The following is a 13,967-nucleotide window of genomic DNA, read 5'->3' on the forward strand; positions in this document are numbered from 1 at the left end:
AACCCTAGAGGGTGTAACAAAAAAAACAACGGAAGGCTCCTCGCAAAACTGATGAACGAACTGCCACCTTTCTAGTTACTCCTAGAGAAGGTCTGTGTTGTGATTGTTGCCAGAGACTTGAGTATATTTATTATTTATAATTATTATTATTCCCTTTCTGTGCCCTCATTTTTTCAGACTTGGTTGTGGGAAACCTTCCACGGCGCTTGGTATAAAAGGGTGTAGTTTTTGCCGGGGGGGGCTTCCTGGGCTGTTCTGCTGAGTGCTTGTTAATGATGGTATTCTGAAGGGGTTTAGCGACGGGGAAAATGTTCTGTACTTTGATGAAATGTCAGGGTCGGTGGCGTGTAGCTTTGCAAAAGCCATTTCAACAAGAGAAACAGACACTCGCTTCTAAATGCTGCTCTTCATTAGCTAGAGATTCCACTTCAGTCATGTGCCAAAGCCGGGTATCGAGTGCATGCGCAGCGCTTGGATTAACAAACACGTTGCAAAATTGGCTGCGCTCGCAAAAACACAATTATTAAATGTTGACGTCCCCATTTAAATCTATACATTAAAGCACTGGATGGGAGTTTATTTCAAAAGAGGAGAACGAGAGGCCATAATCTAAAGCTAGAGGGTCATATCTAATGCGAGGAAGTTCTACTTTAGTGGTAGATAAATATAACAGCCTCCCATCAGAAGTGGTAGAGGCTAATGCAGGGAGGAGTTTAAACATGTATGGGTTTATATATAATACAGTTTCAATCTGTTCTGACTAGTGATCAGATGTGGACCCCCCATAGTCTTCGCCTGCAGCTCGCTATACTACATGGAAGAGATAGAGCTGCAAATGGTGAGTGTGAGGGGGGGAACTACTGCCTCTGGGGGCTCCAGGTGTTTCCAAGACCCCTAGCACCTCACTAGATCTGGATTTCTTGACACAACAGAGTCCTTTACACTTTATATCTCTGAAGCGCTTGTGCCGATTGTAAGAATAAAGATGTCCTTTTGGTGATTGCCGTACTATACTCGGCTACCTTAATGCACGGATCAAATGCTACGGGAAAACTATTTCTCCGTGAGGTCTCCGTGGAGCTCTGCCAAGTTTATCCAAACTAAATAACTTGTAGATACTGAGTTCGTAGACCATCGTTCCGGTAAGAGGGAGCCGGCTCATCTACCAGCAACAGGGCTTTGAAAATGATTTAGCGGCGAGATGGTTTGCATTTGTTGCTTTACCTGATGTAGAATTCGGGTGTCTGCGAGGTGGTTTGTCCGCCATGTAAAGGGGTAATCAAGGTGAATACAGGGATCTACCCGCATTTCTTCGTACATAGAAGAAACAGGAAGTATACCTCGGTACGCTTCTCGCACATGCTCAGTAGAACGCCTATTGTTCCAACTAGTATGCATAGGGTAGGTCCCCGCTTTACGGACTTGAATGGGGACATGTGCCGTTACATTTATTAACGTAATTTGCGTGCGGTGAAACTATTCTTAATGCATTACAGAGTCTGTTTGTGGCGACTTGTCTGTTACAAGCTGAAAGCTGCCAAGGTGACGGTTTAATGATTTGGTTACTCACCACTGTTTAAAAATGACAAATATTGCTGATAACCTTTCGGTACAAAAGGGTCTGTATTTTTAGAGATGCTTAAGCTATGTTTTCGTGACTCACACCTCTCGCCATCGGATCCGGTGTTCCAGAGTCTGTTGCAGAATACTTTGATCAATTACCCCAAGTACAGGCTGCGACTGTAGCGTCCACGTTCATTTCCTTACAGTCAGTTCTATGACCGGGTGGCTTTTCCTGCAGCGCGGTATCTTATTTTCTTCTAAGGGGCCGGATGTCATCGAGAAGCGCAGTAATACAGAACCCGGGAGCTTAACCTATCTGATTTATTAGCAAGACTTACATATTTAAGATCCAGGGAGGTGGCAGATGATTTACGCTTCTACAGGAGGTATTTAAAAAGCGACCCTGGTGCAAAGTGTCGATAGTGGTCTTATTGCTATAGCAACCAGATTTCCTGTTGCGTAGTATATTAGTCATGACAGCTTGTTTTCTTTTACATGAACCCCAAATTGCTCAGGAAAGCAGTAACATGTCTCCTTTTGCTGAGATTAGGTTTGTCCCCCCCCCCCCGATGAACCCTTTAAAGGAGCACTAGAGCTCTACATTCATGTTAAAAGCAGAATGGAGCTCATGGGTTCCAGTGAATTCTACTGCATGCAAATTGGTGGAAAACAATAATCGTCTGCATAGGTTAATTACTTCAGCCATTGATCTGGAATGTGATATAAAAATACCATAAAACAGGCCAAATGCCGTAACATTCATGTCTCATATTGTCTCTTTATTTGTATTCAGAAACTTTTTTTTTTGGTTTGTTTTAAAGTTTACAATAACTTGCACACCGTTTAGCTCGCCTAAAACCCTGAATCTTGAAAGAATTTGGGTAATGATTTACAGGGAAGATGATAGGAGCTCCACTAAACCTTCCCAGCTTGTATGATATACTTTACGGGCCAATTGTGGGATAAGGACGGAGTGGTAACCATCGAAACTACTGTTGCTCATTATGAATGTGGCCCTATGCAGGTTGCTCATAAAAAAGTAAATGTGCTGCAATTGGAATTAACTTTCCTTTGGTTTCTATGGCAACTTCATTTGCTGCTTTGCACCATAGTTGCCCTTTATACATAACCCATGTGTAGAACCCGGAGCCAGCCTGTGGTCGATGGCCGCTTCTATAACCGCTCAGTCGCCGCTTCCAAACGGTTAAATATGTAAGATTTCTATCATATTTTATGATAAAAGCCACTTTTAAATGGCTAAATTCTTTCTGACCGGTTCACGGTCGTCTTCCGGAAAACTTGCCGTTCGCACGCCTACCCTGTATGGATAATTCGTGTAAACGGGATCATCGTTCCCAGAAGACACGCAGACATTTCCATTTTTCTTTTTGTTTCCGTGGAAGTTCCTTTCTTCCTTCACAAGCATCGCAGGCTCCCCGTTCTGGTTATGTGAAGAGGGATTGTTGTGTCCCCGTTACATTAAGCCGGCGCTTGTGATTAAATCTTTGCGGTAACGCTGTGATTCATGCACTACTCATCACATTAACGCTGCCTCTGTCTTCATTCATAATTGGTATTCAGACAATCTGTATCTTCCAAGACCTGTACAGATTGGGAGGGAAAAAAAACCAATCCCAGTAAAATATGCTGAAGAGCGACAGCCTTCATGACTGTCGGCCTGAACATCTGGCCAAGTGCTTGAAGGATCAAGTTGTTAAAAGTCTGGAACAAGAAGCAAGATTCTTACCTTTAAAAGGGAGACAAGAGGAGACAGAATCTCTGGGGTATTTAACTTCGAAGTCAGACATCATGAACCGAAATGAGAATTAGTTTGATGGCTGTTGTAAATGGCGCCATCCTGTTGCGCAGCGCTGTACAATGGTGACATAACAGCACATCACATAACAATTTTTGACTCGCAGAAAGTAAAGTTTATTCTATAAGCTCGTAATCATGGTTTGTATGTTCATTCATCAGACTTCTGTCTCCTCACCAAAACCTCCCCCTCTCCCTTTAACCTGCATCCCGAGGAGGACCTCACTCCTCCGCACCATCGCTCTATCATCCTCACTACAAGCACATCATCCTCATCCAGCGGTCCTTCTGTCTCGTTCCCTCTGAGCCTCCTGGTAGATTGTAAGCTCCCTGGAGCAGGGCTGCCGTCCCCTCCTAATGTGTGTAAATCCTTATTGTCTATTTTCTGTCTCGGCAGCTTTAATGCGGGCTCTTACGTTTCACTGCCGCCGCTCCGTAACTAAATGTAATATTCTTCTAGATTGTAAGCTCCTTTCGCCAGAACCCTCCTTACTCTTTGTTTCTGTAATGCCTTACCTACGTCATGTATACCAGTTGTACTGCGCTGTGGAGTATGATGGTGCTATATAAAATAAATATATGTAAATATAGTCTTTCCCTTTGGCAAAGAAGGCACACGTTCTAATAACTTCTGCTCCTGTTGTAAGAGCGCTATATAAATACAACATGAATGACTCCAAGCCAGGCGAGACAGGAGGGGGGCTTCACATTTTATTTGAAATTCACCAAAATGAAATAAGAATGAAATAAGTGACTTGATGCATCAGCACAATGTATGTCTCAAAGTGCGTTCTTTCACATGAACCCCATTGTACAGCACTGCTGAATATGATGGCGCTATATAAATAATAATGGCGGCCATACTTTTCTTTATTACACGGATGAATGTTTGGTCAACGCGCTGTGATGCTCCGGTCTATTTATTTTTTGTCTAAAGCTTTTTTTATTTTTTTTTGTTTTATATAGCGCCATCATATTCCATAGAGCTGTACAATGGGTAAGCAGCACATATCAAGTAGTTTTATAACGTACTCATTTGACATATAGAAAGGGGTAAGGAGGTTGCAGCTCAGGAGCTTACAATCTAGAAGAGGAGGAGGATTTATTTTCCTTGAAAACAAAAGTTTTCGGCGTCCGAACCGATGAGAAGCTGTGTGGAAATTAACAACTGTCTATAAATCGACTTTTTTATTTTTTTATTTTTTTTTTCTTCAGACTTGGCAGAAATATTCCTCCCAGGAAAGCAATTTCAGCTGCCAAACTTAAACGGATATTTGTAATTAGCCGAGCGCGTCGGCCGGGAGAGTGGATTTGTAAAGCTTGGGCTCCCCGTGTCTGGTTGCGCTTTGACGCTCTTGGTCTACTCCTTAAAAGCAGCTAAATCCTGCATTTCCATATTAAAGAAGCGGCAGTGCTAATGATTTTTTATTTTGTTTTAATATTAAATATCCTTTTTTTACATCATGTCTCCTGAACGTGTGCTCAGTATATCGGCGCATTCACTTAGCCTGTAAGGTAGTTATTGGGAATACTAATGCATATAAATTGTCAGAATCCCCCCCCCCCCCGAGCAATTCTGCGCCAAACTTGGTGAGTAAGAGTTCCTGAAATACAAAATTTCTCAGTTGTTTATCTGTCTAAGTTGTTGAGTTCAGCTTCCTATTAACTACAAGGTGCCTGCAGGGCCCCGGGGCCACGATCAGGAATTCTGAAGATCACACAAGTGCCTAGAGTCAGCAGCTGCCCCTTCTAGATGGGGTCTAGAGAAGGCCGAAGTGTACGTCTCCGGTTAGCTCTTTCGCATCCTGGCGGGTGAACTGTCTGGATATGTTTTGTATGGGAGACCGATAAGTTGTGCCGGATAAACAGGTAGCACTTTGAGCAGCGAACCCCAATATTCATACAGTTCAGACAAAGCACTTGGCGAGACCGCCATGACCGGGCCAATGTAAGCATGATTTTTTTCTCCCCCATTGTTGGAGGTGGGTACACACTGACCCAAAGCCTCAGCCGCTTTATACCAGTAATATGTGCCTTTTTTTTTTTATTATTTTACTAGTTTGTACCATCACCCTCTATAAATGCAGAACTTTAGGCGATAGGTTGGCTATAGATGATGGCTTTGTTCCCTTTCCTAACTCTCCTAAACTGATCAGTCACTGAATACTAAACACACCAAGCTATGGGCTTTGTCTAGCTGTCTTTGTTCTGATGTTATTGTTTCTCTATAGAAAATTTGTAGGAATATTCAGTGTTAAAATGTTTCCCGCATTGACAGAACCCTGTTTATTATGTTATTCTAATAAACTCCTTTAGCTGCAGACCTGGAGGCCACCATTGCTGTCAGTCATGTGATATTGTGTGTGCCTTTCCCTGCTTACATGACACTGAGCTGATGCTTTATGGCAATGCTAATGAAGTCTACCTTCATAGACTCATAAGTCAGAGTGAGTGATTAAGGCAAAGCCATTCTATTGTTCAATTCTAGGCAGTATGATAAGGAGTCAGGGTGTTTGTTTAGTAGATTGGGTTGTTATAACAGAGTACAAACTGCTCAAATGCAGCTGCCTAAAAACATTTTATTGTTAAAACAATTTTTTATTATTATTATAAAGTCACTATGCTGCAGACACCTTGACATTCTCGGAAGAAATGTGTGGATTTACTGCATCTTGAGAATCTGGGAACCTTGGAGTCATGTGGAAAGAATTCAAGCACACAAACACCATTCTTTCTCTGTGTGAAGTATGCGAATGAGTACTACAAATACAGTATTACCGTTATCTCATATCATGGCCAGTGTTTTATCTTTGGGGATGAATAAACATAGAAAGCCATGATGCATTTACCACCTTTTTACCCCTATGTGTGTTTTAAGCCATGTTACCTCTACTTTTGTGCCTCAGGCAGTCATTACTGTCTGTCCTGGTACGGGGAGATGGAATATGATGTCAGGTCCTGCTGCTCAGAGGGAAGGCCTTGCGGCCCCTTAAGTCCACCATTGGGGTCTAACATGAAGACCAGTCTTTGTAAAAAGTAGTAAAGGGTCTTCCATTTCTTGCATTACTGTTCATACGCAACCTGCATCATATTCCACGGGTTCTTTGTGTGCAGCTCAACCAGTTTCTCTCAGAACCCAAGGTGAACAAGCCACCCCTGAGCATTGAAACCAAAGACGAGGCCTTTTGAGTTTGTTTTGTTCATACTGCATTTTAAGTCTATAAATGTGTTTATTTAAATAACACGTTCTATGACTGAAGCAAAGATGTAAATGTCTTAAGACATGTGGGTTTGCGTGAGTAGAGCGATGTCTCTTTCTAGGTTTCCACACGCTTCTGAGCGGGACTCATGCGTGACGAATGTGGTGCATGTGGCACTTCAGGTTATGTCTTAATAAACGTCTGTTCGCTGAGTCTGCCTCTCGTGATTGGCATTAGAGCAGAACGAGTGCTTATACTGTGCCAAATGCCAGTTACTTTGAAGAGAGTAGGCTTTTTTGAGACCCAGAAACCTTTTAACCCGTCCTCAGGACAATATCAGAGACCCAGAAAACCTTCAGCCCACCCTGCGGACTATATCAGAGACCCAGCTCGATAAGACATACATGTGTGTTTAGACTGAAGTTAACGAGTATTATCCACATTGTGGAGGTTCTTTGGCATCTTGTATAATGACTCATGTAGTTTATAACAGCCTAAAACAAGTACTGGTCTTTATTGTATAACAATCAGATACTCATGGAATGGCCCAGTGGGAACTGAATCATAGGGTCTCAGTTATATGGCTTCCACATCTAAGAGTTCTGCTTCACCTCCTCTCCTGAAGGCAGCATTAGAAATTCAGCCTCACCGGAAAGAAATCCTTGAAGTTTGACTCTACCAAAAATAAAAAAGTGCATCAAACTCTTTCAGGACTCTAATATGCATTCTTCAGAAACAAAAAAAGAAAATAACACATGATGTTGAAACTACAGCAGTCCATGTCCTCCTCCTTGGTCTCGATTTCATGTCACTGATTGGCTGCTTGTTACACTTGCACACATTTTTGTTTTAAGAAACTTGGCAGGTAGGTTGTTCCAAACATCTTGGAGAAATAACCACCATTCTGTGGATTTAGGCGCCTCAGTTGCTTCTCTCACAGACAGACTGGGTAATGCTGAGATCAGGGACCTGTGGGGGCCAAACCATCGTGTCCAAGAATCCTTGTTCTTAATGGCTTTGGCTGTACGTTTGGGGGTCATTCTCATGCTACAGGTTAAATTTGGGGCCAATCGGTTACCTCCCTGATATTGCATGACTGATAAAGATCTGTCTGTACTTCTCAGCATTGGGGAGACCATTAATTCTGATCAAACCTATATAACTAATATTATACTATATGGGTAAAAGTATTGGGATGCCAAGCCATTGCACCAACAGGGACTTTGAGGACATTCTAAATCCATAGACAATAATATGATGTCGGTCAAGTTCTTCCACCCCAAGCTCATCCAACCCATGTCTTTATGGACCATGCTTTGTGCAGCACTATATGGACAAAGATATTGGGACACTCCTCTTAATTATGCTTTGCTTCCAAGTTTGTGGAAACATTTGGGGATGGCCCTTTTTTATTCCAGTAATGGCCATGGTTGGTTGGATTAGACATGGGTTGGATATGTTTGGTGTGGAAGAACTTGACCGACTGCACTGAGCCCTGACCTCAACCCCATCGATCGCCTTTGGGATGAACTGGAACGGAGATTGCGAGCCAGGCGTTTCGTCCAAAATAAGTGCCTGGCCTCGCAAATAGTTCCTTGCTTTTATGTGAAATGTCTTCAAAATGACAGCAATCGATGAACAAAAGCTCACATTATACACCAATTATGTTAAAAGCTGTGGATGTGACAGTTCTCATATAAGTGTTTAGAAAATCCTGGTTTTATTACTACTTTTGTGCTTTTTTAATAAATACGCAGTCTAGAAGCACCTTGTGAACATGGCAAGAAATCACATCTATTAGGCTAACTCCCACGTCCTTGGCTCACCTGTCAGTACTGAGTATTACACTTTGTATTGCAAACTCTTTTTATAATTTCTAACCATGGCGCAGTCACTTGGGTTCATAATAAAGTTTTCCTTTTTTTTTTTTCTTTTTTTTTTTTTCTTCCAATTAAATATAGAACTTGCACTTAGCCATCCAATAAATATGGATTGCTTAATTAGTAGATGTTGGTAACAAACTTAAAATACAAAAAAAAATCAAGGAAGCTTGACTGAGCAAAGCTGCTCAACGTTGCTTAATAATAATGAAAAAAAAAATGTATCGCTTACATTGCAAAATGTGTAGCTGTAAAGAGAACTTGGGAAAACACCTATATTTCAGATGTTAGGAGAGCAAAGTCTGATTTCATTTACAAATAATATGAAATGAGGGTTAGGATTACATTAAAGGGCCAGTCCAGCCATCATATGCACTTTAATGCATGTCTTGGCTGCATGGTCCCTCTTAATGCAGTTGGGGGATTCTGCACATAGCATTTGCCTATCTACGGGTTCTTCCGCTTGAGTTGCTGCTGTTCCTAAACGCTTCCGCTTTCCAATAATACCGCCTACAGTTGCCCGTGGAATATCTGTTTATTCCGACTCTTCGTGACTTCATAGGCCATCCCACGCCAGAGCTCCCTGACGGCCGTCGCCATCCCCAGCTCTCTCAAAGTAGAGTCCATCACCTCCGGAATATCATCCATCCGGCCCTTGGTCGGCCCTTTTTCCTTTTGCCTTACACTTTCGCTAGCATCTTGTCCAGGGTATCCTGTCTTCTCATTATGTGGCCAAAGTTTTGCCTCTTAATATCATTCCCCCAAGTGAGCAGTCTGGCTTCCTGGAGACTGGTTTGATCTTCTTGCTGTGGAAGGCACTCTCAGACTTTTCTCCAACACCACAGTTCAAGAGCATCTATGTTCCTACGCTCAACCTTCCTTATGGTCCAGCTCCTGCAACCATAGGTTACTGCAGGGAATACCATTGCTTTAACTATGATGATGTGATGTCTCTTCTGTTAGCTATTTTATCGAGAGTCGTCCTTGCTGTCCAGAAGATGTTTACTTCTTAGGAGATTTCCTGGCTGCAGTGCCTAGAAATACAAAGTCTGTCACTGCTTCTACATTTTCTCCCTCTATTTGCCAGTTATCAATCAAGCTGGTTACCGTAATCTTTTTATTTATTTTATTTTTTATTTTTTTTGAGGTTGAAACGCAACCCAGCTCTAGCATTTTCTTCTTTAACCTTCCTCGTAAAGTTCCTCAGCTCCCCCTCGCTTTAAGCCATCAGTCATATGATCTGCATGTCTTCGGTTGTTAATGTTTCTTCCAGTGATTTTTAAACTCCAGCCTTGGATTCATCGAGCCCAGCACATCGCATGACGTATTCTGCGTACAAGTTGAATAAGTAGGGTGTAAAACCCTGCCGTACTCCTTTCCCAATCTTAAACAATCTGTTTCATGGTCTGTTATTGCTATTTGGTTGCTATACGGATTCCTCAGGAAGCAGACACGATGACTTGCCTTCCCCGTACCACCCATAACTTGCCTTCCCCGTACCACCCATAACTTGCCTTCCCCGTACCACCCATAACTTGCCTTCCCCGTACCACCCATAACTTGCCGCAGTTTGTGATCCATGCAGTCAAATGCTTTGGTATAGTCAATAAAATAGAAATCAATGTTTTTCTGAAACTCCTTGGCTTTCTCCGTTATCCAGCTGATATTGGCATTTTCTAAACCCAGCTTGTACGTCTCGTAATTCTCACTACATGAATTGTGGGATATCTAGCAGGGATGAAATTTCACAATCTGAATATTATTAATATATTTATATTATAATATAATTATTATTAACTCGGAGGATAGGGTTATTGGGGTGCCAGGGACATTTAACTGTCGCTTTAAAGAGACAGTAACCAAAATATACAATCTGAAACCATATGACTGCTTCCATCTGGCATGTAAAGGGTTATTGTTTTCATCCTTTACATTTTACTTTTGGGGGTAGATGTCTATAAATGAGGTGATTGGGTTGGTGGTGCATGTCCGTGTATTCTGTATACAGGAGGAGACATGCGGGGTGCTTGGAAGGCAGTGTATCCGGTTTTCTCAGACGGCGACAGACCTGGCAAACTGCTTACGCAAACAACTCTTTAAAATGACATGTTCGCTGTTGGGCCATACGCCGCATGGCTTTAATGTGGATGTTTAAATATAGATGTTAATTGAGCTGTCTTAATGAGATTAACAATCACATTCCTTCTCTCATCTGCATAAGAACACGGTGTAACCTACCTGTCGCTTCTGCGCTTAGTAAGCCTTTGGGAATCGGTAATCTTTGATTTATCCAGACATCTGAAGGATCCGGAAGGGACTTTGAGGTCATCTTCATCCAGGCTAACGCTGTGTGACTCCGGAACTCGGGAATTAGAAAGGGACTTCATGGGTTCTGCGAAACGATTAACTCAATCTGCTATTAAACATAGAAAAAAACTAACGCATAATAAAAAAAATAAAAAAAATGGTAAAAACCTGAAATGTTATGCTCTATAAATAGATGTTTTTAGCTTATTGCATCAGGAAAGCCTTGTCATAAATCACTGCTCTAAGAAGATTAGTAGGATGCAGCGTCATGCAGTGCTGAGGAGGCTTATTTCTTCTTGGTCTCAGAGTCTAGTGATGTGGACCTGCATTAATGTGCCAGAACTTACATTCTGGGGACTCGCAATGCTAATGACGACATAATTAAAGGTTTCCCCGTTCTCTTCCTGGAGCACCTGCCCCATCTGTAGTTACCCCCATTTATGCCCAGTCTATGGCTATGCAAAGGTATGGAATGGGGACCTTGTACAAGGATGTCCCTGGACTTATTTTAATTTTTAAACCCTCCCCAACAAAAAAAGTATGCTACAACAGGGGCCAAAAACTGACACCACATTATATTGTCCAGATTGCCCTCTGCGTCATTGCTGGTTTCCGGCTGTACCACACAGTAGCCCATTTTTTTATTTTCTATGCTTAATTTTTATGAGAACGTTGTTATAATTTTGGCGCTGTTCTATAACTGTTTTGTATAGCGCCATTATAATCCGCACCTATGTGCAATAGGTAAACATTAGTTACTATAACGTAGTAAATAACATAACAATTCTACTTACCAAAACAAGAGGAAAAGAGTCCCCACTCAAACAAGCTGGGGTATCCTCCAAAAAATCCTGGCGTGGAAAATGTTAAAATACCCCCAACATAAATACTCTGGGGAGGCTAGTTTAAAAAAATAAATAAGTAAATAAACAGGTTGATCGCTTCAAAGATGTCCTAAGTAGGAGATGGGCGCAGGATGAGCAGATGTCATCACTGTACTCGATCTCTGAACACATATTGGGGTGTTTCTTAGTAACCCTTTAAATTTATACCTGAATTGCGAAAACATTTAACTGCAAACTTTGCCACGGATTGTACGACGACTGCAAGTGTCAAAATACCCCAAGATAAATACCCCGCGTTGTTGTCGTCTGTTGAAAAATATGTACATGGGAGATGATTTTGGTTTTGAAATGGCAAAACGCTACTTGTACTTATTGCTCTATACCTTGCAAAAAAAAACAAAAAAAAATCATTGTGTATTTCTAAACTCAGGACAAATATTAGAATCTCTAGCAGTTTTGTTTAAAGAATACATTTTTTTGTAAATTTTTTTACCCAACATTTTTTATAGTAAATTAGATATGATCAAAATAATGGTATCTTCTTGTCCTGAAAAAAATAAACATATATATAATATATATATATATAGAATATATATAATGTGTGTGTGCATTAAATGAGAGAGAAGAAAATTACAGCTAAACACAAACACCGCAGAAATGTTAAATTGTCACAAAAAGTTGATTTTTTTTTTTGTTTTGTTTTGTTCTGTGTTCTAGGTAACTCAACTGATGTGAACAGCATGGAGTCTGTGATGCTGGAATACGCCGCTATGGACAGAGATGTAAACCAGTACATTACCGCGGTAGAAGAGATCACACGTCAGGTAGGGCGCTGCTACACCTGTGTTCATTCCTGCATGTAACGTGGGCCATATGCTAACCGGTGACTTTTTGGCTATTGTGAATGCGCTTGTTGATGTGTATTACATGGGTACATTTAAAGAAAATATATTTTTATTACGCAGAAGGGAATGAAAGGAAAACTGCCGCCTTCACAGCGTTTAACTTGCTGTGGCCGCTCCTATGCAAGAAGTGGCCCTTCTACCTCTCGTGAAATGCCCCCCAACTCCTCTAGATTGTAAGCTCATCTGAGCAGGGCCCTCATTACCTCTTGTTTCTGTGAGTCAGAATGATGTTATGCGCTGTTTATGTCCTGTCCGCTATATATAAAACAATATATTACTGATAAATTAAGTAAACTATTGTTAAACTGGCTAGGCAGTGTGACACTTCTGGAAGCTGCAGTATGTGGCAAAAGGATTGCAAGCTACTGTTTCTTTTTCTGTCGTCCTCGTGTGTAAAATTATGTATAATCAGTATATATTTATATATAATTTATTTCTGAAACACATACACACACTTACATTTAATGGGATATAGTAGCCAAGTAGATTTTGTTACCCTTTACGTATCTGACCTACCTGGGATATGAATTGCTGCTGTAATTGTAATTGAGATATTTTGTGTAGTTTAAATAATATATTTCAGAATGTGTATGTGTGTATATATTATATATATATATATATACACATAATTATTTTTTTCCTCGTTCTAACAAGCCTTTTCTTTCTGTGTTTTTTAACGTACAATGAAATAGTTTGTTTTTATTAGAAACTAGTATATAGCACTTAAATCAGCATTTGAGTTAGATTTGTGGTGCGGAACTCAATAATATCAGGCTGCAGATACTTGCTGTAGTTCACGAGTATATATTGCTAAAATATTGTGAAAATAACTAAATAATCTCTCTGGTGACAAGTAGTGTTATCTTGGGCTATTCCTTTGGCTACTGGGGAGATACGGCCAATTCTCAGTGTTTAGTTTACTCTTTTTTTTTATTATTATTTATTTTTTCGCAGCTGTTATCACCCCCTGTGCTAATATTCTCATTGGGGCTTTAATCACTAAATGTGTGAAAGATGCATTATGGAGGGCAGAGCGTCTCCAGCATGAAAGCCAGGTTGGTTCTAGATACTGCATAGCCAACACTCTGAGCGGAGATCTATCTTCTCTCTCAAACTAATACGTACGTTATTGGAATTCCATAATTCTCATCCATCCTGTGATAGACAGATTATTGATGTTGGTGATTTGCATGTTATGGGCATCGCTTTGAGCTTTCGTCGCTCTTTCTTTTATAGCGGCAGCAATTTCCGCAGCTCCCCTTACAGTCCGTACATTCAAAGGGTCTGATAGAACCGCCAGACTAAGGCGACCCGATACATTCCGTAAAGTGGGCCCTGCTCACAAGAGCTTACGCTCTAGAGGTTCCTCTCATGTGTTGAACGTTGGCTTGAATTCTGCTTTTGTTGGTTTTAGGTGTTTCCTGCAAACATGAATTCCTATAAGTTTCACCG

At 41.1% G+C, this 13,967-nt stretch overlaps 1 protein-coding gene across 1 annotated transcript in view; it reads left to right on the plus strand.

Moving 5' to 3' along the window:
- Positions 1-13,967, plus strand: part of LOC149305679 (E3 SUMO-protein ligase NSE2-like) — a 106,883-nt gene that overhangs the window by 10,169 nt on the left and 82,747 nt on the right. Inside the window, exon 2 of the mRNA XM_089477289.1 lies at positions 12,328-12,434. Coding sequence (XP_089333415.1) covers positions 12,328-12,434 — 107 coding nt within the window. The remainder of the gene's footprint in view (positions 1-12,327; positions 12,435-13,967) is intronic.

This window comes from Sceloporus occidentalis, unplaced genomic scaffold (genome assembly GCF_023333645.1).
Source record: "Sceloporus occidentalis isolate IW3139 unplaced genomic scaffold, rSceOcc1.0.p SCAF_11, whole genome shotgun sequence".
Lineage (NCBI taxonomy): Eukaryota > Metazoa > Chordata > Lepidosauria > Squamata > Phrynosomatidae > Sceloporus > Sceloporus occidentalis.